The sequence below is a fragment of the Bombina bombina genome, chromosome 6 (genome assembly GCF_027579735.1).
Source record: "Bombina bombina isolate aBomBom1 chromosome 6, aBomBom1.pri, whole genome shotgun sequence".
Classification (NCBI taxonomy): Eukaryota; Metazoa; Chordata; class Amphibia; order Anura; family Bombinatoridae; genus Bombina; species Bombina bombina.
In genome coordinates this window covers 1046242115-1046267731 of record NC_069504.1, presented here as the reverse complement: position 1 = coordinate 1046267731, position 25617 = coordinate 1046242115, and the positions used below count along the sequence as shown (strand labels likewise).

Below are 25617 nucleotides of genomic sequence, written 5' to 3'. Positions count from 1 at the left end.
CCCATCCCTTGTTCTCCTAATGGAACAGGATGAATCACTCCCATTTTTAACAGGTCTTCTACACAATGTAAGAATGCCTGTCTTTTTATGTGGTCTGAAGACAATTGAGACCTGTGGAACCTCCCCCTTGGGGGAAGCCCCTTGAATTCCAGAAGATAACCTTGGGAGACTATTTCTAGTGCCCAAGGATCCAGAACATCTCTTGCATAAAGCCTGAGCGAAGAGAGAGAGTCTGCCCCCCACCAGATCCGGTCCCGGATCGGGGGCCAACATTTCATGCTGTCTTGGTAGCAGTGGCAGGTTTCTTGAATCGATTTAGCCCAGAAAATGTCTACAGTCTTAATAAGCCCTTGTGAAGCCCTTATATACTGTCTGAATAAAAATGGCTTACCGGATCCCATAGGGAAAATGACAGCTTCCAGCATTACATCGTCTTGTTAGAATGTGTCATACCTCAAGTAGCAAAAGACTGCTCACTGTTCCCCCAACTGAAGTTAATTCCTCTCAACAGTCCTGTGTGGAACAGCCATGGATTTTAGTAACGGTTGCTAAAATCATTTTCCTCTTACAAACAGAAATCTTCATCTCTTTTCTGTTTCAGAGTAAATAGTACATACCAGCACTATTTTAAAATAACAAACTCTTGATTGAATAATAAAAACTACAGTTAAACACTAAAAAACTCTAAACCATCTCCGTGGAGATGTTGCCTGTACAACGGCAAAGAGAATGACTGGGGTAGGCGGAGCCTAGGAGGGATCATGTGACCAGCTTTGCTGGGCTCTTTGCCATTTCCTGTTGGGGAAGAGAATATCCCACAAGTAAGGATGACGCCGTGGACCGGACACACCTATGTTGGAGAAATGTTTGATATTATCACATTATAAAGGCATATGGACCATAATTGAGAGGGGGAACTATAAACAGGAATTACTCCTTAGGAATAGAGGGAGCGCCCTCTAAAGTAACGGAATCCTCCATCGCTAGTGCAATAACCGGAGAACTAGAGAAATAAAACATCTTATTTTATTTAAAAAACAGCACCCTTATACCCCAATGGCTGAGGCACTCACCACCTCCTCTAACCCAGACAGTACAGAGATGTATGACTCCCCTCTGAAAGTCCGGTCAGGAAAGAGGGAATGAATCACATAGTGCACAATGCAGGACTGACCCTGCTATGAGAGAAAGCGTGCCAAGCTTGTAAGCTGCATTGCTCTCAAAGTGAAAGTGAAATCTGTATGTTTCATAACAGCCTATGAGTCTAACATCTCACACATAAAGCAGCATAAAATCAAATAAACATATACGATTATTATTCCCCCCTATTCAATAATCCCCCTAAGGTGATATTAACCCTTGGTTCTGTAAAGATAAAAGGCGCCACACTGTAACCCTGTCTTCTGTGTTAACATTATGTAATAAAAAATGAAACGATCTTACCAGAATCTACGCCGTGGAACAGAAACACAGCCCTTCAAGTGTGACAGGTTAGTAGCATCGCTCCTGACATGGACTTGAGAGAAGAAGCAGTCTGCGAAACTCGTCAACGCCGATTGCTGTAGGAGCTGTTAATATGAGTCGGGATGGTGTCGCAAAGGGAAGCTCCCTCTGCATCTCCGGACTCTAATGTTCACCCAGGCCCTCAAGTTGAGAAGCTTATAGGACTACTTAAAACTCCTGTCCCATTTGCGAAGAGTAGTACCTTCCATAAGAGACAACATATTCTGACACTTCTCTGCCAACCTTCTGGGACGAAAGGCAAAGAATGACTGGGGGATGAGGGAAGTGGGAGGAGTATTTAAGCCTTTGGTTGGGGTGTCTTTGCCTCCTCCTGGTGGCCAGGTTCTTATTTCCCAAAACTAATGAATGCAGCTGTGGACTCTTTCCAATTAGGAAGAAAAGACTCCATTCAATACTGCTGGTTCCATAATACAGATTTGGCTGATAAAGTAAATAATCTAAGTAGCTAATAATAATCGCACTTGTTTTGCAGGCCCTAATTTTGTCTCCCTTATCCTCATTTAATTCCATTGTGGTCAATCAAGGTGATAGCAGGGATATTGCCAAGCCAATACTCTCACAAGGACTTCATCTTGTTCAGTGCCTTGGTGGTGTTTATTTTAAAGGGACAAGAAACACACAAAAAAATTCTTCGTGTTTCAGATAGGGCATACAATTTTAAAACAACTTTCCAATTTACCTCTATTATCTAATTTACTCCATTCTTTTGATATCCTTTGTTGAAAAGAATACCTACGTAGGCTTAGAAACTAGCTGCTGATTGGTGGCTGCTCATATATGCCTGTTGTCATTGGTTAATAGATATGTTCAGCTAGCTCCTTCAATATAAGCAAAACTTATAATAGAAACTCAGAGGCAGAAAAAACTTTTTCACTTTCTGTGATGAGATTTTTTATATTTAGTGAAACATTTTCTGCAGGTCATTTTGAAATGAATTTTTAAATTAGGCAGTTACGGTAAAGCACCAGCTCAATTGTAATGTGTTGATTAACTGGAAAATAAAGCATTTTTTTTTAAGTTTAATAATATATTACAGCAGTTGCAAATTGCACAAGCCTTGTTGGTCTAGTCTAAAATACACTCCAGCTGAAATCTCTTAAACTATAGTTTATCATATAACTAATACCACTGGAAAATTACATTAGATACATTATACCGTACGATTGCGATTATATGATTGACTTAAAAAGTGCTCTTAATGATTTACAATGAAATGCCTATTTGTAACAGCCCATAAGTTTGACATTCGTTTAGAGTATGCAATTAAAAAAACTTTTTTTGTCATCAAATTTGCTTTGTTCCTTTGGTGTCCTTTGTTGAAGAGTAAGCCTAGGTAGGCTTATAGACGTTCAAGAGTTTGCACGTTTCTTTGCCACTGTTGCACACACTGCTACAATAGAGTTCTAACAACACAATTTAATTTTGAATGTACTATCTCTTTAACTGAATACATTTTAGGAATATGAACAAAATGTGAAGACAATAAAAAGCACATTAAAATGCAGATATGATTCGATTCTACTATTCACTGCCTATGTGTTCCATCTGTTACAACAAAGAAAGATCATTAAACAATACCCAGAATGCTTACAAGTAACTCAAGCTTTTCAAACCAACGGAACATCCATTAGAACTTCTCAATTAAATGATAGGGAATATGACAACAAATTGTTTAAATATGTAAAAAAAAAATCTAGAGATTGTATAACTAACCTTAGAATAACAACTAAATGAAAGTAAAAATAAAAACATTTACCACATTTAAGTGCAAAAAGCTATTGTTAAAACATTTTATTATTGCACTATTGCTTGTTTTAACTGTGTTTAACCCCCTGCGAAGGGTTATACACATAGCTTAAGTCAGCTCCAGAGCAGCATGCACTACTGGGAGATAGCTGAGCACGTCTCGTGAGCCAATGACGAGACAAATGTGTGTAGGCATCAATCACCAGCTAGCTCATGTTAGTGTATGATATGTACATATTCTTTTTCAACTAGACAAAGCAAATTTGAAAATAAAAGTGAATTTAAAGGGATAGGAAAGTCAAAATTAAACTTGCATGATTCAGACAGAGAATGTAATTTTAAGAGACTTTTAAATTCACTTCTATTTTCAAACGTGCTTCGTTCTCTTGGTATCCCTTGTTGGAAAACAAACACACATATCCTTCACTAGTGGGAGTTAGCAGCTGATTGGTGCCTGCACACATTTGTCTTGTGATTGGCTAACTAGATGTGTTCAGCTAGCTGATAGTAGTGCAATGGTGTTCCTTCAGCAAAGGATAACAAGAGAATGAAGCAAAATTGATAATAGAAGTACATTGGAAAGTTGTTTACAATTGTATGTTCTATGCAAATGATGAAAGAAAATGTTGGGGTTTCCTGTCCCTTTAAAAGTATATTAAAATAACGTTTCATCTAAATCATGCAGGTTTAATTTTCACTCATATCCTTTTAACTGTAGATTTCACAAAAGCATTTGCAATAGAAATATTCCAAATAAGCTTCAACCCTATAGTGTCCTACCCAGCATGCAAGCAGATCTGAGCATGTGACCTTCTTGCCTCTCAGATGACAATACAAATCTACTCTATTATATAAATGCAAATGAAAGCCAGAATCGAATCTGCTCTGCACAACAATATGCAGCTACATTAATATGTTAAAAATGAGAACAACTGGTCAAGAATGGCACAATTTATTCATTCAACCAGAAAACCAATTACAGCTTCACCAAACATATTACTTCTCTAAATGGCATCTAATTCAGTTTGTTTTAACCCTTCTATAAAATACATTATAAGCAAAGAGCTACATATTTGATTTACACAAATTAAAATCTGTTGAGCCTGCTTCACAGACAAAACAAAAATAAGAACAAAGGTGCTTTTTTATATACATTAAAGGGACAGGAAAGTCAAAATTAAACTGCATGATTCAGATAGAGCATGTTATTTTAAGACACTTGTAAATGTACTTCTATCTTCAAATGTGCCTCATTCTCTTAGTATCCTTTGTTGAAAAAGAATATGCACATATCATACACTAGTGGGAGGTAGCTGCTGATTTAAGAGAATGAAGAAAATTTGATAATATAAGTAAATTGGAAAGTTGTTTAATATTGTATGTTCTATCCAAATCATGAAAGAAAATTTTGGATTTTTCTATCCCTTTAATAAAACTATATAGTATCATAGTTTGAGAGCATAAAATAAAAGAAATATGGCATGTTCATAATATATTTGTGATGTAGGAAGCTGTCATTAAATAGCAGCAGTTTGAGTATGTTTTAACCACTAAAATGGAACAGCGATGTTAATAAATAATGACATTTTAAATAAATTTTCTATTTACATCTTTACATTCTCTTTCTTCTCATCTTCTCATGGTTTAAGAGTAAACATACACACCTCTCCCAGGTAGTAACCGGGCCATAGAACAAGCTATTGAGCTGCTGTTCGTTCCTGGTAGAGCGCTTCTCTTTCTGTTTTGCATATGTAATATGACCCTGGGGATAGTCTCCCTAAGGGTGATGGGGGAAACCAGACGTGGACTCCTTGCCCAATGTGCTTAGAGGGATATGGCTGCACTTCACTGACGAGGCCCAGAAAAGGCCAAAACTATCGTCTGGGGTTGCCGGTTTTCTTGCTCAGAGAAGAATTGCCTGGTATTTCAGGGCTGGACTGACCATGTCGGCGGGATCAGACTGATATACTACAGGAAAGCTTTCCACTGTGAAAAGCACAATTGGGCAGAAAGAAGCTACTCCCAGGTGGCAACCGGGATATAGAAGAAGCTATTGAGCTGCTGGTTCCTGGCAAACTGCTTCTCTTTCTCTTTTCAAGAGTAAACCTAGGTAGGTTGACAGGAACTTAGGACTGTGCACGTATCTAACAGTATATGCGTTAAACAGTGTTGCAAACTCTGCTGCCACATGACTAAAGATACATGCACATTCCTGAGCTCATCTAAAACAGAATTTATGCTTACCTGATAAATTTCTTTCTCCTACGGTGTGTCCGGTCCACAACTTCATCCTTACTTGTGGGATATTCTCTTCCCCAACAGGAAATGGCAAAGAGAGCACAGCAAAAGCTTCCCATATAGTCCCCCATCTGGCTCCGCCCCCCAGTCATTCGACCGACGGTTAGGAGAAAAAGGAGAAACCATAGGGTGCCGTGGTGACTGTAGTGTACAGAAAGAAAAATTTTGAAACCTTACTAAAAGCCAGGACGGGCCGTGGACCGGACACGCCGTAGGAGAAAGAAATTTATCAGGTAAGCATAAATTCTGTTTTCTCCTACATTGGTGTGTCCGGTCCACGGCTTCATCCTTACTTGTAGGAACCAATACCAAAGCTTTAGGACACGGATGAAGGGAGGGAACAAGTCAGGTTACCTAAACGGAAGGCACCACGGCTTGCAAAACCTTTCTCCCAAAAATAGCCTCCGAAGAAGCATAAGTATCGAATTTGTAAAATTTGGCAAAAGTGTGCAGAAAAGACCAAGTCGCTGCCTTACATATCTGATCAACAGAAGCCTCGTTCTTGAAGGCCCATGTGGAAGCCACAGCTCTAGTAGAGTGAGCTGTAATTCGTTCAGGAGGCTGCCGTCCGGCAGTCTCATAAGCCAATCGGATGATGCTTTTCAGCCAAAAAGAAAGAGAGGTAGCAGTAGCTTTCTGTCCTCTCCTCTTACCAGAATAAACGACAAACAAAGATGAAGTCTGTCTGAAATCCTTTGTTGCATCTAAATAGAATTTTAAAGCACGGACCACATCTAAATTGTGTAACAAACGTTCCTTCTTTGAAACTGGATTCGGACACAGAGAAGGAACAACTATTTCCTGGTTAATATTCCTGTTGGAAACCACTTTTGGAAGAAAACCAGGTGTTTGGTACGCAAAACAACCTTATCTGCATGGAATACCAGATAGGGTGGATCACACTGCAAAGCAGACAATTCAATTCAAACAGAACTTTCCAAGATAGTAACATAATATCTATGGAATGTAGAGGTTCAAACGGAACCCCTTGAAGAACTGAAAGAACTAAATTTAGACTCCATGGAGGAGTCATGGGTCTGTAAACAGGCTTGATTCTGACTAAGGCCTGTACAAAAGCTTGTACATCTGGCACAGCTGCCAGGCGTTTGTGTAACAAAACAGACAAAGCAGATATCTGTCCTTTTAGAGAACTCGCTGACAACCCTTTATCCAAACCCTCTTGGAGAAAGGAAAGAATCTTAGGAATTTTAATTTTACTCCAAGAGAATCCCTTGGATTCACACCAACAGATATATTTTTTCCATATTTTATGGTAAATTTTCCTAGTCACAGGTTTTCTGGCTTGGACCAGGGTATCTATAACTGAATTTGAAAACCCACGCTTAGATAAAATCAAGCGTTCAATTTCCAAGCAGTCAGCTGCAGAGAGACTAGATTTGGATGTTCGAATGGACCTTGTACTAGAAGATCCTGTCTCAAAGGTAGCTTCCATGGTGGAGCCGATGGCATATTCACCAGGTCTGCATACCATGGGCGCCATGTACTAAGCTTCGAAGTGACCGTCCGTCTGTATTTCCGCGTCAAAATTCGCTCACAATCTGCTTCTTGTATGTATCAATCTGCGATCTGCTCGAAAAACCACTATTTTCATCAGCGATCGTAATTTTACTCAACTCATCGTTCCGAAGCCTTTTTCCACTTACTACATGTTCGATCGCACGTAAATTCGCTGTAATCGGAAATTATGAATGTTACAACTAATCCGCCCGCTCCAACTTTCACTGTAACTTCGCGTGATTTGCTTCGCGACCATTTAGGTAGCGAATACAATAGAAAACTATAGGGGGTATCAATCTGACGCCAGGTAGAAGTACTTAAGTGAAAGGAATAGACTACTATTGTAGCATTATTGGTTTTTGGATCAGTGAATGAAGATGGAGACACTTTTACACATGTTTCTTTTCCGATTAATTCAATTACGAGGAAGAAGGGCTATACAGGCACCGGTTAACAACTTGCAAAGAAGGAGAGGTAGAAGAATTAGAGTCCCTAGAGTTTTCCTTCCACGTATGGGTTTGGAAAGCATTTCTGATCGAGAGATTATCCAGAGATTCCGTTTGGACAGAGAAGCTATTATGCAACTTTACAATGAAATAGCAGAATACCTTGAACCAATGACAGCGCGTTCACAAGCCATACCCGGACTATTAAAACTGTTGGCAGCCTTACACTTTTTTGCCACCGGTTCATTCCAAGCTGTGTCTAGCGTTATAATTGGCATCAGCCAGTCTGCTTTTTCGAGGCACCTAACCAAAGTTATTGATGCTTTGATGGTCTTATACATGTCAGCCGCCAGACGTTGCCGCTTGTCTGGCGATTATGACACCTAGATCGTCACGTGGGTAAAGAATTAAACCAATCAAGTCGCAGACTGCTTCTTAACTTTGCTCTTTCGCGCCGAACGAAGCTTCAAAGTTATCAATAATCCGATTGTCTTCGACACACAATAGACGCGAAATTTTACGGCTTGGTTTTTAGTACATTCATGTAACAAAGTGCCATCCGCATGGTGCGAATGCCGGCGGGTTATTTCGATACGGTCTGTGCGAAAAAATTGACGCCTTAGTACATGGCGCCCCAAGTCCTGCGTGGCCACGCAGGAGCTATCAGAATCACCGAGGCCTTCTCCTGTTTGATCCTGGCTACGAGCCTGGGAAGGAGAGGAAACGGTGGAAACACATAAGCTAGGTTGAACGACCAAGGCGCCACTAATGCATCCACCAGTGTCGCCTTGGGATCCCTGGATCTGGACCCGTAACGAGGAACCTTGAAGTTCTGACGAGACGCCATCAGATCCATGTCTGGAATGCCCCATAATTGAGTTAACTGGGCAAAGACCTCCGGGTGGAGTTCCCACTCCCCCGGATGGAAAGTCTGACGACTCAAATAATCCGCCTCCCAGTTGTCTACTCCTGGGATGTAAATTGCAGATAGATGGCAGGAGTGATCCTCCGCCCATTTGATGATCTTGGATACCTCTCTCATCGCCAAGGAACTTTTTGTTCCTCCCTGATGATTGATGTAAGCTACAGTCGTCATGTTGTCCGACTGAAATCTTATGAATCCGGCCTTTGCTAGTTGAGGCCAAGCCCGGAGCGCATTGAATATCGCTTTCAGTTCCAGGATGTTTATCGGGAGAAGAGACTCTTCCCGAGACCATAGACCCTGAGCTTTCAGGGAGTCCCAGACCGCTCCCCAGCCTAATAGACTGGCGTCGGTCGTGACAATGACCCACTCTGGTCTGCGGAAACTCATTCCCTGAGACAGGTGATCCTGAGTCAACCACCAACGGAGTGAGTCTCTGGTTAACTGGTCTACTTGAATCTGGGGAGACAAGTCTGCATAATCCCCATTCCACTGTCTGAGCATGCACAGTTGCAATGGTCTTAGATGAATTCGAGCAAAAGGAACCACGTCCATTGCTGCAACCATTAAACCTATTACTTCCATGCACTGAGCTATGGAAGGCTGAGGAATAGATTGAAGAACTTGACAAGCCTTTAGAAGCTTTAATTTTCTGACCTCTGTCAGAAAAATCTTAATTTCTACAGAATCTATTATTGTTCCCAGAAAAGGAACTCTTGTAGACGGGGACAGGGAGCTCTTTTCCATGTTCACCTTCCACCCGTGAGACCTGAGAAAAGCTAATACAATGTCTGTATGAGCCCTTGATCTGGAAAGGGACGACGCTTGGATTAGGATGTCGTCTAGGTAAGGTGCCACTGCAATGCCCCTCGGTCTTAGAACCGCTAGAAGGGACCCTAGCACCTTTGTGAAAATTCTGGGAGCAGTGGCTAAACCGAACGGAAGAGCCAAGAACTGGTAATGTTTGTCCAGAAAGGCGAACCTTAGGAACTGATGATGATCTTTGTGGATAGGAATATGTAGGAACGCATCCTTTAAATCCACGGTAGTCATGTATTGACCCTCCTGGATTGTTGGTAAAATCGTTCGAATGGTTTCCATTTTGAACGATGGAACTCTGAGGAATTTGTTTAGAATTTTTAAATTCAGAATTGGTCTGAAAGTTCCCTCTTATTTGGGAACTACAAACAGGTTTGAGTAAAACCCCTGACCTTGTTCCACTGTTGGAACTGGGTGTATCACTCCCATCTTTAATAGATCTCCTACGCAATGTAAGAATGCCTGTCTCTTTATCTGGTCTGAAGATAAGCGAGACATGTGCAACCTTCCCTTTGGACGAAGTTCCTTGAATTCTAGAAGATAACCCTGAGAGGCTATTTTTAGTGCCCAGGGATCCTGAACATCTCTTGCCCAAGCCTGAGCAAAGAGAGAAAGTCTGCCCCCTACTAGATCCGGTCCCGGATCGGGGGCTACCCCTTCATGCTGTCTTGATAGCAGCAGCAGGCTTCTTGGCCTGTTTACCCTTGTTCCAGCCTTGCATTGGTTTCCATGCTGGCTTAGCCTGGGAAGCGTTACCCTCTTGTCTAGAGGCTGCAGAGTTAGGAGACGGTCCGTTCCTGAAGTTGCGAAAGGAACGAAAATTAGATTTGTTCTTAGCCTTGAAAGGCCTATCCTGTGGGAGGGCATGGCCCTTTCCCCCAGTGATGTCTGAAATAATCTCCTTCAATTCTGGCCCAAAAAGGGTCTTACCTTTGAAAGGAATATTAAGCAATTTTGTCTTGGATGACACATCCGCCGACCAAGATTTTAGCCAAAGCGCTCTGCGCGCCATAATTGCAAAACCAGAATTTTTCGCCGCTAATTTCACCAATTGCAAAGCGGCATCTAAAATAAAGGAATTAGCCAACTTTAGTGCGTGAATTCTGTCCATGACTTCCTCATATGGAGTCTCCTTATTGAGCAAATTTTCTAGTTCCTCGAACCAAAAAGACGCCGCCTTGGTGACAGGAATAATGCACGAAATTGGCTGAAGAAGGAAACCTTGCTGAACAAATATCTTTTTAAGCAATCCTTCCAATTTTTTATCCATAGGATCTTTGAAAGCACAACTGTCCTCAATGGGAATAGTCGTGTGCTTGGCCAACGTAGAAACTGCTCCTTCAACCTTAGGGACTGTTTGCCATGCGTCCCTTCTGGGTTCGACAATGGGGAACATTTTCTTAAATATAGGAGGAGGGACAAAAGGTATACCTGGCTTCTCCCACTCCTTGTTCACTATGTCCGCCACCCTCTTGGGTATCGGAAAGGCATCAGCGTGCACAGGGACCTCAAGGAATTTGTCCATTTTGCACAATTTCTCTGGAATTACCAAAGAGTCGCAATCGTCAAGAGTAGTTAGCACCTCCTTAAGCAGGGCACGGAGATGTTCTAAATTAAATTTAAACGTCACGATATCAGGTTCTGCCTGCTGAGAAACTTTTCCTGAATCAGAAATTTCTCCCTCAGACAGCCCCTCCCTCACTGCCAATTGAGACTGGTGTGAGGGTATTACAGATAAACTATCATCAGCGCCCACTTGCTCATCCTCTGTATTTAAAACTGAGCAATCACGCTTTCTGGGAAGTGTTGGCAGCTTGGATAAAAGATTTGCTATAGAATTATCCATTACTGCAGTTAATTGTTGCATAGTAACAAGCATTGGCGCGCTAGATGTACTAGGTGTCGCCTGCGCGGGCATAACTGGTGTTGACACAGAAGGAGAGGATGATGAACTATCCCCACTACCTTCATTAGAAGAATCATCTTGGGCAACCTTATTAAATGTGACATTACTGTCCTTACTTTGTTTGGACGCCATGGCACAATTTTCACATACATTTAAAGGGGGAATCACCTTGGCCTCCATACACACAGAACATAATCTATCTGAAGGTACAGACATGTTAGACAGACTTAGTCAGGCTATTAATGCAAAAAAAAACGTTTTTAAACAAAACCGTTACTGTCTCTTTAAATAATAAACAGAGTACACTTTATTTCTGAATGTTTGAAAAACTATGAAGGAATTATCCGATCTTTACGAAATTTGCACCCTAGTGTCTTAATGCTTTGAAAGTATTGCACACCAAATTTCAAGTCTTTAACCCCTTAAATGAGCAAACCGGAGCTAATTGTTCAATTTAGCAGTTTAAACCCACTACAGTCCCTGCCACAGCCTTTTGCTGCGGCTTTACCTTCCTTGGGGGTTATTCACCACAGAAATAAGCCTCTTAGAATCGTTTTTGTGGCCACAGGACCCTCTCACATGAAGCTGCATGCACTGCTTCCAGAAGTAACTGCGCAATTAAGGCGCGAAAATGAGGCTTCCTCCCTCTGCATACCAGAGTGAAGGGGCCTTCCTGACTAGATTAGGTGTCTAACAGACTGCCAGGCGTAATAAAACGTTCCCAAAAGTGTTTCCAAGTCTCAAAACAATCCAAAAATCATATAAATATTATATAAATCAATCGATTTAGCCCACAATAGTGTCAACCAGTATATAGCCCATTTATAAGCCTTCATTCTGTTATGAGTCTAAGAAAATGGCTTACCGATCCCAAAAGGGAAATGACAGTCTTCTAGCATTACTGTGTCTTGTTAGAAAAGAGACTAGTCATACCTGGAGCAGAAAAGTCTGCAAACTGTTCCCCCCCAACTGAAGTTCTCTGGGCCCAACAGTCCTGCGTGGGAACAGCAATGGATTTTAGTTACTGTTGCTAAAATCATACTCCTCTTTTAACAGAACTCTTCATCACTTTCTGTTGTAGAGTAAATAGTACAAACCGGCACTATTTTAAAATAAACTCTTGATAGAAGAAATAAAACTACAACTAACACCACATACTCTTTACCATCCCCGTGGAGATGCTACTTGTTCAGAGCGGCAAAGAGAATGACTGGGGGGCGGAGCCAGAGGGGGGGCTATATGGGCAGCTTTTGCTGTGCTCTCTTTGCCATTTCCTGTTGGGGAAGAGAATATCCCACAATTAAGGATGAAGCCGTGGACCGGACACACCAATGTAGGAGAAAATTATGCTTTAAAGAAATATAAAACTTAAAAAATTGATTTCATGATTCAGATAGAGCTTATAATTTTAAACAACTTTCCAATTTAATTCTAATATCTAACTTGCTTAGTTTTCTTGGTATTTTTTAATGAAAATGACCTGGCTTAGGAGCTAGCTGCTGATTAGTGGCTTCACGTATATGTCTGTAGTCATTGGCTTACTGTTGTGTTCAGCTAGCTTTCAGAAGTGTATTGCTAATCTTTCAATAAAGGATGCAAAGAGAATAAAGTAAAATTGGTAATAGAAGTAAATAGAACATACATGTTTAAGCAACTTTTCATGTCCCTTTAACAAAGGATACCACAAGAACTAAGCAACATTGATAAGAGAAGCAAACTGGAAAGTCATCAAATTACTATGGGGAATATCACTCCTTCCCAGCAGGAGGCGGCAAAGAGCACCACAGCAAAGATGTTAAATATCACCTCCCTTCCCTCCAACTCCAGTCATTCGACCAAAACAAAGGAGAGAAAGGAAGCAACAAGGTGCAGAGGTGTCTAAAGTTTATAACAAAAAAACCCTGTCCTTAAGAAAACAGGGCAGGCCGTGGACTCACCGTATCAAGAAAGAAAGAAATGTATCAGGTAAGCATACATTTTGTTTTCTTTCTAATGACATTGAATTACTATTGGGAATCAATACCCAAGCTAGAGTACACAGATGATAAGGGAGGGACAAGACAGGGAACCTAAACGGGTCACCACTACTTGAAGAACCTTTCTCCAAAAAGAAGCCTCAGCCGAGGCAAAAGTAAAAAATGTATAGAATTTAATGTGAAGAGATAACCAAGTTGCAGCATTGCAAATCTGTTCCACAGAAGCTTCATTTTTGAATGCACATGAAGAGGAAACAGCCCTCGTAGAATGAGCCGTAACTCTCTCAGGAGGCTGCTGTCCAGCAGTTTTATAGGTCAAGCAAATGATACTCCTCAGCCACAAAGAAAGAGAGGTAGCCGTAGCTTTCTGCCCCTTACATTTTCCAGAGAAAACCACAAACAGAGCAGAAGACTGACGAAAATCCTTAGTCGCCTGTAAATAGAATTTCAATGCACGCACCACGTCCAGATTGTGCAGCAGACATCCCTTCTGAGAAAAAGGGTTAGGACACAAGGAAGGAACAACAATCTCGTGATTAATGTTCCGATCTGAAACCACTTTAGGGAGAAACCCTAACTTAGTATGCAAAACTACCTTATCCGAATGAAATATAAGGTAAGGAGACTCATACTGTAATGCCGAGAGCTCTGAAACTCTACAAGCAGATGAAATAGCAACAAGAAACAAAACCGTTCAAAATAACAATTTAATATCCAAGGAATGCACAGGCTCAAACAGAGCATGTTGAAGAACTTTAAGAACTAACTGTATCACATTATGGTATGGAAACTGTACGAATTCTGATCGCAAAGCTCTGCAACGGGTAGTTAAAACCGCCCAGTATATTGTAGGTGCTCAGTTACCTACCATTGAAGATCTTCAAAGCAGACGTAGCCTTTTAAAGGCTTATCGAATTATTCATGATCCCTTCCATGTAAGCAACAGACTATTTGCCCTTTTACCATCTGGGAGACGTTATAGAAGCTTAAAAGGAAAAACTGCTAGGTTTCGGGAATAGTTTCTTTCCAAGAGCCATTACCCTGCTAAATAATAACTTTTAAAAATCTCTCTTATGCTTATAGTTGTTTTTTTTTAATCTTTTATCTTTTTATCCTTCTGATGATTAGATTTTTTTATTATAATGAAGAAAGTGCTAAAATAATGGTTTTAATATTTAATTTATTGATTATTCTATTAATGGTCCTTTTTCACTTCACTCTTTATTCACATAACACATATAATATAAATTACACATGTGATTCATATAAAATATTCACGATTCACATTATATACATAATGTAAATATACACATATGTGTGCAAGATGACCAATTTTTTATATTACATTTTTTTTACACATATATATACTCTTTTGTATGGTACTGACTTTTTTTGCACTTGCACTTTATTACACTTGCATTGTATTTATTTTTGCGGTATAGAAATTTTTTGCACAAGTCACTTGAATTTGTGCTATCTATTAGTCTTACCATTATAGTGCTACCTGTGTATAGGATTGGTTGGATTTTCAAATACAATTTCGTTGTCTCAAACCAGGCCCGAATAGGGTCTACCCCTTGAAGGGAATGTTAAACAGCTTAGACTTTGAAGTAACGTCAGCTGACCATGATTTAAGCCATAGCGCTCTGCGCGCCTGGATAGCAAAACCAGAATTCTTAGCCGTTAGTTTAGTCAAATGAACAATGGCATCAGAAACAAAAGAATTGGCTAGCTTAAGTGCTCTAAGCTTGTCAAGTATGTCATCCAATGGAGTCGCTACCTGTAAAGCCTCTTCCAGAGACTCAAACCAGAACGCCGCAGCAGCAGTGACAGGAGCAATGCATGCAAGGGGCTGTAGGATAAAACCTTGTTGAATAAACATTTTCTTAAGGTAACCCTCTAACTTTTTATCCATTGGATCTAAGAAAGCACAACTGTCCTCGAAAGGGAGAGTAGTATGCTTTGCTAGAGTAGAAACTGCTCCCTCCACCTTAGGAACTGTCTGCAATAAGTCCTGTGTGGTGGCGTCTATTGGAAACATTTTTCTAAAAATAGGAGGGGGAGAGAACAGCACACCTGGTCTATCCCATTCCTTAGTAATAATTTCTGTAAACCTTTTAGGTATTGGAAAAACATCAGTGCACACCGGCACTGCGTAGTATTTATCCAGTCTACACAATTTCTCTGGCACTGCAATTGTATCACAGTCATTCAGAGCAGCTAAAACCTCCCTGAGTAACCTGCGGAGGTGTTCAAGCTTAAATTTAAATGTAGAAATATCAGAATCAGGTTGCATCCTCTTCCCTGAGTCAGAAATATCACCCACAGAAAGAAGCTCTCCTTCTTCAGCTTCTGCATATTGTGAGGCAGTATCAGACATAGCTCTTAAAGCGTCAGTATGCTCTGTATTTCGTCTAACTCCAGAGCTATCTCGCTTTCCTCTAAATTCAGGTAGTCTGGCTAATACCGCTGACAGTGTATTATCCATGACTGCCGCCATGTCTTGTAAAGTAAACGCTATGGGCGCCCTAGATGTACTTGGCACCATTTGAGCATGAGTCCCTTGAGCGGGAGTCAAAGGATCTGACACGTGGGGAGAGTTAGTCGGCATAACTTCACCCTCGTCAGATTCCTCTGGTGATAAATTTTTTAAAGACAGAATATGATCTTTATTGCTTAAAGTAAAATCAGTACATTTGGTACACATTCTAAGAGGGGGTTCCACCATGGCTTTTAAACATAATAAACAAGGAGTTTCCTCTATGTCAGACATGTTTGTACAGACTAGCAATGAGACTAGCAAGCTTGGAAAACACTTTAAATCAAGTTAACAAGCAAATATAAAAAACGGTACTGTGCCTTTAAGAGAAACAAATTTTGTCAGAATTTGAAAAACAGTGAAAAAAGGCAGTAAATCAAACGAAATTTTTACAGTGTGTATAATAAGCTAACAGAGCATTGCACCCACTTGCAAATGGATGATTAACCCCTTAGTTCAAAAAACGGATCAAAAAAACGATATAAACGTTTTTTAACAGTCACACTAACTTCCACAGCCTTGCTGTGGGCCTACCTTCCCCAACAAACGATTTTGCCCTTTAGAGATGTCCTATAGCATTCAGGGGACTCCTGGAGGAAGCTGGATGTCTCAGTCTGTAAAAGTTACTACGCAAAAAAATCGCTAAATTAGGCCCCTCCCACTCATAGTAACACAGTGGAAAGCCTCAGGAAACTGTTTCTAGGCAAATTTAAGCCAGTCATGTGGAAAAAAACTAGGCCCCAATAAAGTTTTATCACCAAAGTATATATAAAAACGTTTAAACATGCCAGCAAACGTTTTATATTGTAAATATAAAAGAGTATTACCTCAGAAAGTAAGCATGATACCAGTCGCTATTAAATCACTGTATTCAGGCTTACCTTACACAAATTTGGTATCAGCAGCATTTTCTAGCATTCACATCTTCTAGAAAAAATCTTAACTGCACATACCTCATAGCAGGATAACCTGCACGCTATTCCCCCGCTGAAGTTACCTCTCTCTTCAGTCATGTGTGAGAACAGCAATGGATCTTAGTTACAACCTGCTAAGATCATTGAAATCACAGGCAGATTCTTCTATTTTTCTGCCTGGGACAAAAACATAATTTATGCTTACCTGATAAATTTATTTCTCTTGTAGTGTAGTCAGTCCACGGGTCATCCATTACTTATAGAATATATCTCTTCCCCAACAGGAAGTTGCAAGAGGATCACCCAAGCAGAGCTGCTATATAGCTCCTCCCCTCACATGTCATATTCAGTCATTCGACCAAAACCAGACGAGAAAGGAGAAACCATAGGGTGCAGTGGTGACTGCAGTTTAATGAAAATTTAGATCTGCCTTAAAGACAGGGCGGGCCGTGGACTGACTAAACTACAAGAGAAATAAATTTATCAGGTAAGCATAAATTATGTTTTCTCTTGTTAAGTGTAGTCAGTCCACGGGTCATCCATTACTTATGGAATACCAATACCAAAGCTTAAGTACACGGATGAAGGGAGGGACAAGGCAGGAACTTTAAACGGAAGGAACCACTGCCTGAAGCACCTTTCTCCCAAAAATAGCCTCCGAAGAAGCAAAAGTGTCAAATTTGTAAAATTTTGAAAAAGTGTGAAGTGAAGACCAAGTTGCAGCCTTGCAAATCTGTTCAACAGAGGCCTCATTTTTAAAGGCCCAGGTGGAAGCCACAGCTCTAGTAGAATGAGCTGTAATCCTTTCAGGAGGCTGCTGTCCAGCAGTCTCATAGGCTAAACGTATTATGCTACGAAGCCAAAAAGAGAGAGAGGTAGCCGAGCCTTTTGACCTCTCCTCTGTCCAGAGTAAACGACAAACAGAGAAGAAGTTTGACGAAAATCTTTAGTTGCCTGCAAATAGAACTTCAGGGCACGGACTACGTCCAGATTATGCAAAAGTCGTTCCTTCTTTGAAGAAGGGTTAGGACACAATGATGGAACAACAATCTCTTGATTGATATTCCTGTTAGTAACTACCTTAGGTAAGAACCCAGGTTTAGTACGCAGAACTACCTTGTCTGAATGAAAAATCAGATAAGGAGGATCACAATGTAAGGCAGATAACTCAGAGACTCTTCGAGCCGAGGAAATAGCCATCAAAAACAGAACTTTCCAGGATAACAGCTTGATATCAATGGAATGAAGGGGTTCAAATGGAACGCCTTGAAGAACGGTAAGAACTAAGTTTAAGCTCCACGGCGGAGCAACAGTCTTAAACACAGGCTTAATCCTAGCTAAAGCCTGACAAAAAGCCTGAACGTCTGGAACTTCTGCCAGACGTTTGTGTAGAAGAATAGACAGAGCAGAAATCTGTCCCTTTAACGAACTAGCAGATAAGCCCTTTTCTAAACCCTCTTGTAGAAAAGACAATATCCTAGGAATCCTAACCTTACTCCATGAGTAACTCTTGGATTCGCACCAATATAAATATTTACGCCATATCTTATGTTAAATTCTTCTGGTAACAGGTTTCCTAGCCTGTATTAAGGTATCAATAACCGACTCCGAGAAGCCACGCTTTGATAGAATCAAGCGTTCAATCTCCATGCAGTCAGCCTCAGAGAAATTAGATTTGGATGGTTGAAAGGACCCTGAATTAGAAGGTCCTGTCTCAGAGGCAGAGACCACGGTGGACAGGACGACATGTCCACTAGGTCTGCATACCAGGTCCTGCGTGGCCACGCAGGCGCTATCAGAATCACCGATGCTCTCTCCTGTTTGATCTTGGCAATCAATCGAGGAAGCATCGGAAATGGTGGAAACACATAAGCCATGTTGAAGACCCAAGGGGCTGTCAGAGCATCTATCAGCACCGCTCCCGGGTCCCTGGACCTGGATCCGTAACAAGGAAGCTTGGCGTTCTGGCGAGACGCCATGAGATCCAGATCTGGTTTGCCCCAACGATGAATCAGTTGAGCGAAGACCTCCGGATGAAGTTCCCACTCCCCCGGATGAAAAGTCTGGCGACTTAGAAAATCCGCCTCCCAGTTCTCCACGCCTGGACTCTGCCCAGCGAATTATCTTTGAGACTTCCAACATCGCTAGGGAACTTCTGGTTCCCCCTTGATGGTTGATGTAAGCCACAGTCGTGATGTTGTCCGACTGAAATCTGATAAACCTCAGTGTTGCTAACTGAGGCCAAGCCAGAAGAGCATTGAATATTGCTCTTAACTCCAGAATATTTATTGGGAGGAGTTTTTCCTCCTGAGTCCATAATCCCTGAGCCCTCAGGGAATTCCAGACTGCGCCCCAACCTAGAAGGCTGGCGTTTGTCGTTACAATCGTCCAATCTGGCCTGCGAAAGGTCATCCCCTTGGACAGATGGGGCCGAGAAAGCCACCATAGAAGAGAATCTCTGGTCTCTTGATCCAGATTTAGCAGGGGGGACAAATCTGAGTAATCCCCATTCCACTGACTTAGCATGCACAATTGCAGCGGTCTGAGATGCAGGCGCGCAAATGGTACTATGTCCATTGCCGCTACCATTAAGCCGATTACTTCCATGCACTGAGCTACTGACGGGTGTGGAATGGAATGAAGGACACGGCAAGCATTTAGAAGTTTTGATAACCTGGCCTCCGTCAGGTAAATTTTCATCTCTACAGAATCTATAAGAGTCCCTAGGAAGGGAACCCTTGTAAGTGGTAATAGAGAACTCTTTTCCACATTCACCTTCCACCCATGCGACCTCAGAAATGCCAGAACTATCTCTGTATGAGATTTGGCAGTTTGAAAACTTGACGCTTGTATCAGAATGTCGTCTAGGTACGGAGTCACCGCTATGCCTCGCAGTCTTAGTACCGCCAGAAGTGAGCCCAGAACCGTTGTAAAGATTCTTGGAGCCGTAGCTAATCCGAAGGGAAGAGCTACAAACTGGTAATGCCTGTCTAGGAAGGCAAATCTTAGGTACCGATAATGATCCTTGTGAATCGGTATGTGAAGGTAGGCATCCTTTAAGTCCACTGTGGTCATGTACTGACCCTCTTGGATCATGGGAAGGATGGTTCGAATAGTTTCCATTTTTAATGATGGAACTCTTAGGAATTTGTTAAGGATTTTTAAGTCCAAGATTGGTCTGAAGGTTCCCTCTTTCTTGGGAACCACAAATAGATTTGAATAGAATCCTTGCCCGTGTTCCGTCCGCGGAACTGGGTGGATCACCCCCATTAGTAAGAGGTCGTGTACACAGCGTAGAAACGCCTCTTTCTTTATTTGGTTTGCTGATAACCTTGAAAGATGAAATCTCCCTTGTGGAGGAGAAGTTTTGAAGTCCAGGAGATATCCCTGAGATATGATCTCCAACGCCCAGGGATCCTGGACATCTCTTGCCCAAGCCTGGGCGAAGAGAGAAAGTCTGCCCCCCACTAGATCCGTTTCCGGATAGGGGGCCCTCTCTTCATGCTGTCTTAGGGGCAGCAGCAGGTTTCTTGGCCTGCTTGCCCTTGTTCCAGGACTGGTTAGCTTTCCAGCCCTGTCTGTAACGAGCAACAGCTCCTTCCTGTTTTGGAGCGGAGGAAGTTGATGCTGCTCCTGCCTTGAAGTTACGAAAGGCACGAAAATTAGACTGTTTGGCCTTTGATTTGGCCCTGTCCTGAGGCAGAGCATGGCCCTTACCTCCCGTAATGTCAGCGATAATTCCTTTCAAGCCGGGCCCGAATAAGGTCTGCCCTTTAAAAGGAATATTAAGCAATTTAGATTTAGAAGTCACGTCAGCTGACCAGGATTTAAGCCATAGCGCTCTGCGCGCTTGGATGGCGAATCCGGAGTTCTTAGCCGTAAGTTTGGTTAAATGTACGACGGCATCAGAAACAAATGCGTTAGCTAACTTAAGTGCTTTAAGCTTGTTCATAATTTCATCCAATGGAGCTGTGCGAATGGCCTCTTCCAGAGACTCAAACCAGAATGCCGCCGCAGCAGTGACAGGCGCAATGCATGCAAGGGGCTGTAAGATAAAACCTTGTTGAACAAACATTTTCTTAAGGTAACCTTCTAATTTTTTATCCATTGGATCTGAAAAGGCACAACTATCCTCCACCGGGATAGTGGTACGCTTAGCTAAAGTAGAAACCGCTCCCTCCACCTTAGGGACCGTCTGCCATAAGTCTCGTGTGGTGGCGTCTATAGGAAACATTTTCCTAAATATGGGAGGAGGGGAAAAAGGCACACCGGGTCTATCCCACTCCTTGCTAATAATCTCTGTAAGCCTTTTAGGTATAGGAAACACGTCAGTACACACCGGTACCGCATAGTATCTATCCAACCTACATAATTTTTCTGGAATTGCAACCGTGTTACAATCATTCAGAGCCGCTAATACCTCCCCTAGCAATATGCGGAGGTTCTCAAGCTTAAATTTAAAATTAGAAATCTCTGAATCCAGTCTCCCTGGATCAGATCCGTCACCCACAGAATGAAGCTCTCTGTCTTCATGTTCTGCAAATTGTGACGCAGTATCGGACATGGCTCTCACATCATCAGCGCGCTCTGTCCTTAACCCAGAGCTATCACGCTTGCCTCTTAATTCTAGCAATTTAGATAATACTTCTGTCATAACAGTAGCCATGTCTTGCAAAGTGATTTGTAAGGGCCTCCCTGATGTACTTGGCGCCACAAAATCACGCACCTCCTGAGCGGGAGGCGAAGGTACTGACACGTGAGGAGAGTTAGTCGGCATAACTTCCCCCTCGTTGTCTGGTGATAATTTCTTTACATGTAAAGACTGACTTTTATTTAAAGTTACATCAATGCATTTAGTACACAACTTTCTATGGGGCTCCACATTGGCCTTCATACATAGTGAACAAACAGATTCATCTGTGTCAGACATGTTTAAACAGACTAGCAATGAGACTAGCAAGCTTGGAAAATACTTTTCAAATAAATTTACAAGCAATATAAAAAACGCTACTGTGCCTTTAAGAAGCACAAAAAGCTGTCACAGTTGAAATAACAATGAACCAAATTAGTTATAGCAACCAAATTTTCACAGTAAATGTATTAAGTTAGCAAAGGATTGCACCCACCAGCAAATGGATGATTAACCCCTTAATACCCAAAAACGGATAACAATTTAATAATTAACGTTTTTATCACAGTCAAACACACTGTCACAGGTCTGTTGTGACTGATTACCTCCCTCAAAATGAATTTTGAAGACCCCTGAGCTCTCTAGAGACGTCCTGGATCATGGAGGATGAAGTAGGAAGATTGACTGAATTTTTACTGCGCAAAAAAGCGCTAAAATAGGCCCCTCCCACTCATATTACAACAGTGGGGAAGCTCAGTTAACTGTTTCTATGCAGAAACAAAAGTTAGCCATGTGGTAAAAATCATGCCCCAATAAGTTTTATCACCAAGTACCTCACAAAAAACGATTAACATGCCAGTAAACGTTTTGAACATACATTTTAAAAGTTATGAAGTGTTATTAATAAGCCTGCTACCAGTCGCTTTTACTGCAGTTAAAGGGACACTGTAGTCAGAAAAAAATGTATCATAGACTAATAATAAGTACTGAAATAAATACATTTATAATGCCCTTCATGTTTTAAATACTTATCGTTTATCAGATATTTGTCCACAAATATTTTATTCTTTCCAAACCCACTCCGTTACTAGCTGTTATCATTTTCCAATCCGTGCTGAGAACCCAGGTTACAAAATGGCGAGCGTTAACAGATATGCGCATGCGCAATATACTGCAACGTCATTGAATACATCACTCTCTCCAGATCGGTTTTTTGAAGCAGTAGACCCGCTCTATCGATCTCGTAGTGGGAGATTTGGATGCGCTGTTCTGGGACATAGTTAAAAGTTTATTAGTATAAATAAATATTATTTCTATATATTATTTTAATATCATGATATTATTTATGTGCAATGATATTAAAATCTATTCTTTTTGTGTATAGTTATAAATATATGTTATATGAATGCCTGGATAACCGATCAGATGGATTGAGATGAAAAATGCGCAGCCGTGAATATTAGTCAGTTTAGATTTAGAAGGTTCAGTCACGCATGCGCTACTGAAAGAATCAAATTGCGCATACGCAATAGACATATAATTATATGCGAAAAGTAAACGTCTGATTGGTTGATGTTTTGGGATATGTACTGCCCATATTGGAGGGCGGGATAGAGTGACGTCATAAAGGAATAATAAAAATCGATTATATGGCGTTATGCAGCTTCGTTTTTGAATTACAGTAGGTCAATTTAATTTTATATATGTATATATTTCTAAATGTGGGTTTAGTTTGGGGATAAAAAATGAAAATGTAGTTATCCTTTAAGGCTCATACATTACTTCAGTATTAACAGTATTTTCTGAGTCAAATTCCATTCCCCAGAAAAATACTTCAGTGTACACACACTCATCAGCCTAATACCAGTCGCTACCACTGCATTTAAGGCTGAACTTACATTACATTGGTATCAGCAGTAATTTCTCAGTCAATTCCATTGCTTAGAAAAATAATTTACTGCACATACCTCGTTTGCAGGGGGGCCCTGCATGCTATTCCCCTTTTCTGAAGTTACCTCACTCCTCAGAATGTGCGAGAACAGCCAGTGGATCTTAGTTACGTCTGCTAAGATCATAGAAAACGCAGGCAGATTCTTCTTCTAATGCTGCCTGAGAACAAACAGCACACTCCGGTGCCATTTAAAATAACAAACTTTTGATTGAAGAAATAAACTAAGTTTAAAAACACCACAGACCTCTCACAACAACCTATCTTTAGTTAGGTTGCAAGAGAATGACTGGATATGACATGTGAGGGGAGGAGCTATATAGCAGCTCTGCTTGGGTGATCCTCTTGCAACTTCCTGTTAGGGAAGAGATATAATCCCATAAGTAATGGATGACCCGTGGACTGACTACACTTAACAAGAGAAACCTGAGTTTTTCGCCGCTAGTTTAGCTAACTGGAAAGCGGCATCAGTGATAAAAGAATTAGCCAACTTTAGAGCATGAATTCTATCCATGACCTCATCGTATGAAGTCTCCCTCTGGAGTGACTCCTCCAGGGCCTCGAACCAAAAAGCCGCTCCAGTAGTTACAGGAATTATGCAGGCAATTGGTTGAAGTAGAAAACCTTGCTGAACAAAAATCTTCTTCAGCAATCCTTCCAATTTTTTATCCATAGGATCTTTGAAAGAACAACTGTCCTCTATTGGTATAGTTGTACGCTTAGCAAGTGTTGAAACAGCCCCCTCTACCTTAGGGACCGTCTGCCACTCGTCCCACCTGGGGTCATTTATGGGGAACATTTTCTTAAAGATAGGGGGGGGACAAAGGGTACACCTGGTCTCTCCCACTCCCTAGTCACAATATCCGCCACCCTCTTTGGGATCGGAAATGCCTCAGTGTATACGGGGACCTCTAAAAACCTGTCCATCTTACACAATTTTCCTGGGACCACCATGGGGTCACAATCATCCAGCGTAGCTAAAACCTCCTTATAGGGACTGTAAACCTTGTTTAATTAAATTCATGTATTATCCAATTATAAACTAATATTGCATTTATTATTGTTATGCAGAGAAAAAGCGCAGTGGAAGCGTTAAACACACTTATAATATCTTCTGCCGAAATAGCCTTTTCTGTCCGCCTTGCTAAAAAAACTTTTTTTTCTATACTTACCGTCATAGCCCCTGCAGCCAACAGCCGATCGAACGTCCGTCTTCTCCTATCTTCACAGCGCGCGTTCCCTCTTGACGTGCGCATGCGCACTGCAATCCTACTTGTTCTCTATACAGAATCGCAATGCTTCGCAGTGCATTGCGATTCTGTGTTTCTGAAAGAGCGGTGAGTCACTCCTACAGACGAACGAGCAACAGTACTAAATTTTAATTTGTAATGTAATCTTTTTTTTTAAAAAGTTATTGTAATATTAAATCTATTTCCCCCTTCAAACATCTTTGCCTGAATATTTACAAAGAAATATAACACAGAGATCATAACATTGAATGCATAAAATTTACATAGATTGTTCCATAGGATAGTTATTTGCTGATATTGATATATATATATATATATATATATATATGTATATATCTATATACTAACTAAGAATGCACGCTCTGGGTAAAGAGATGGGCGGAGGAAGTGTGGAGTGTGACGTAACTGCCCTGCAGCACTGACTTTGGGAAAGATTTGACTCAGGCTGCATGGGCGGACAGAGGAGGAAAAAAACGGCAAAGATAATAATCTGGTTTGATTCGCTTCTGTAGCGCTTACACTCTGCACAGTAATATATATATAATATATATACAATTATAAATTTAATTAGTATGTAAGAAGTATGATTGTTTACAGTCCCTTTAAGCAGTACGCGGAGGTGTTCCAGCTTAAATTTAAACGCTAATGAATCTGAATCTGTCCGCTGAGAAACTTTTCCTGTATCAGAAATTTCTCCCTCAGACAGCCCTTCCCTCACAGCTACTTCTGAGTTTTGTGAGGGTACTACAGATAAATTATCCACAGCGTCTGATTGCTCATCCTCTGTATTTAAAACTGAGCTATCGCGCTTTCTTGGAAAAACTGGCAGTTTGGATAAAAATGCTGCAAGGGAATTATCCATCACTGCTGCTAATTGTTGTAAAGTAATAGGGGCCAATGCGCTAGAGGTACTAGGCATCGCTTGCGCAGGCGTAACTGGTGTCGACACATGGGGAGAGGAAGAAGGACTATCCTCATTACCCTCTGTTAAAGAATCATCTTGGGCTACATTTTTAAGTGTCACTGGATGGTCTTTAAAATGTTTAGATGTTTTAGCACACTTTACACATAAATGCAATGGGGGTACCGCCATGGCTTTCAAACATAAAGAACAAGGTCTATCTGAAGTCTCAGACATGTTTGACAGACTTATACATCACTACAATACAGAAAAAATCACT

General features: G+C 41.1%; 1 protein-coding gene across 1 annotated transcript in view; it reads right to left on the bottom strand.

Moving 5' to 3' along the window:
- The window catches only part of DDX11 (DEAD/H-box helicase 11), a 552545-nt gene that overhangs the window by 272841 nt on the left and 254087 nt on the right, over window positions 1-25617 (bottom strand). Inside the window, exons 12-13 of the mRNA XM_053718816.1 lie at window positions 12822-12845; window positions 8342-8355 (exon numbers count right to left, since the gene is read on the bottom strand). Of these exons, the coding sequence (XP_053574791.1) occupies window positions 8342-8355; window positions 12822-12845 (38 nt within the window). The remainder of the gene's footprint in view (window positions 1-8341; window positions 8356-12821; window positions 12846-25617) is intronic.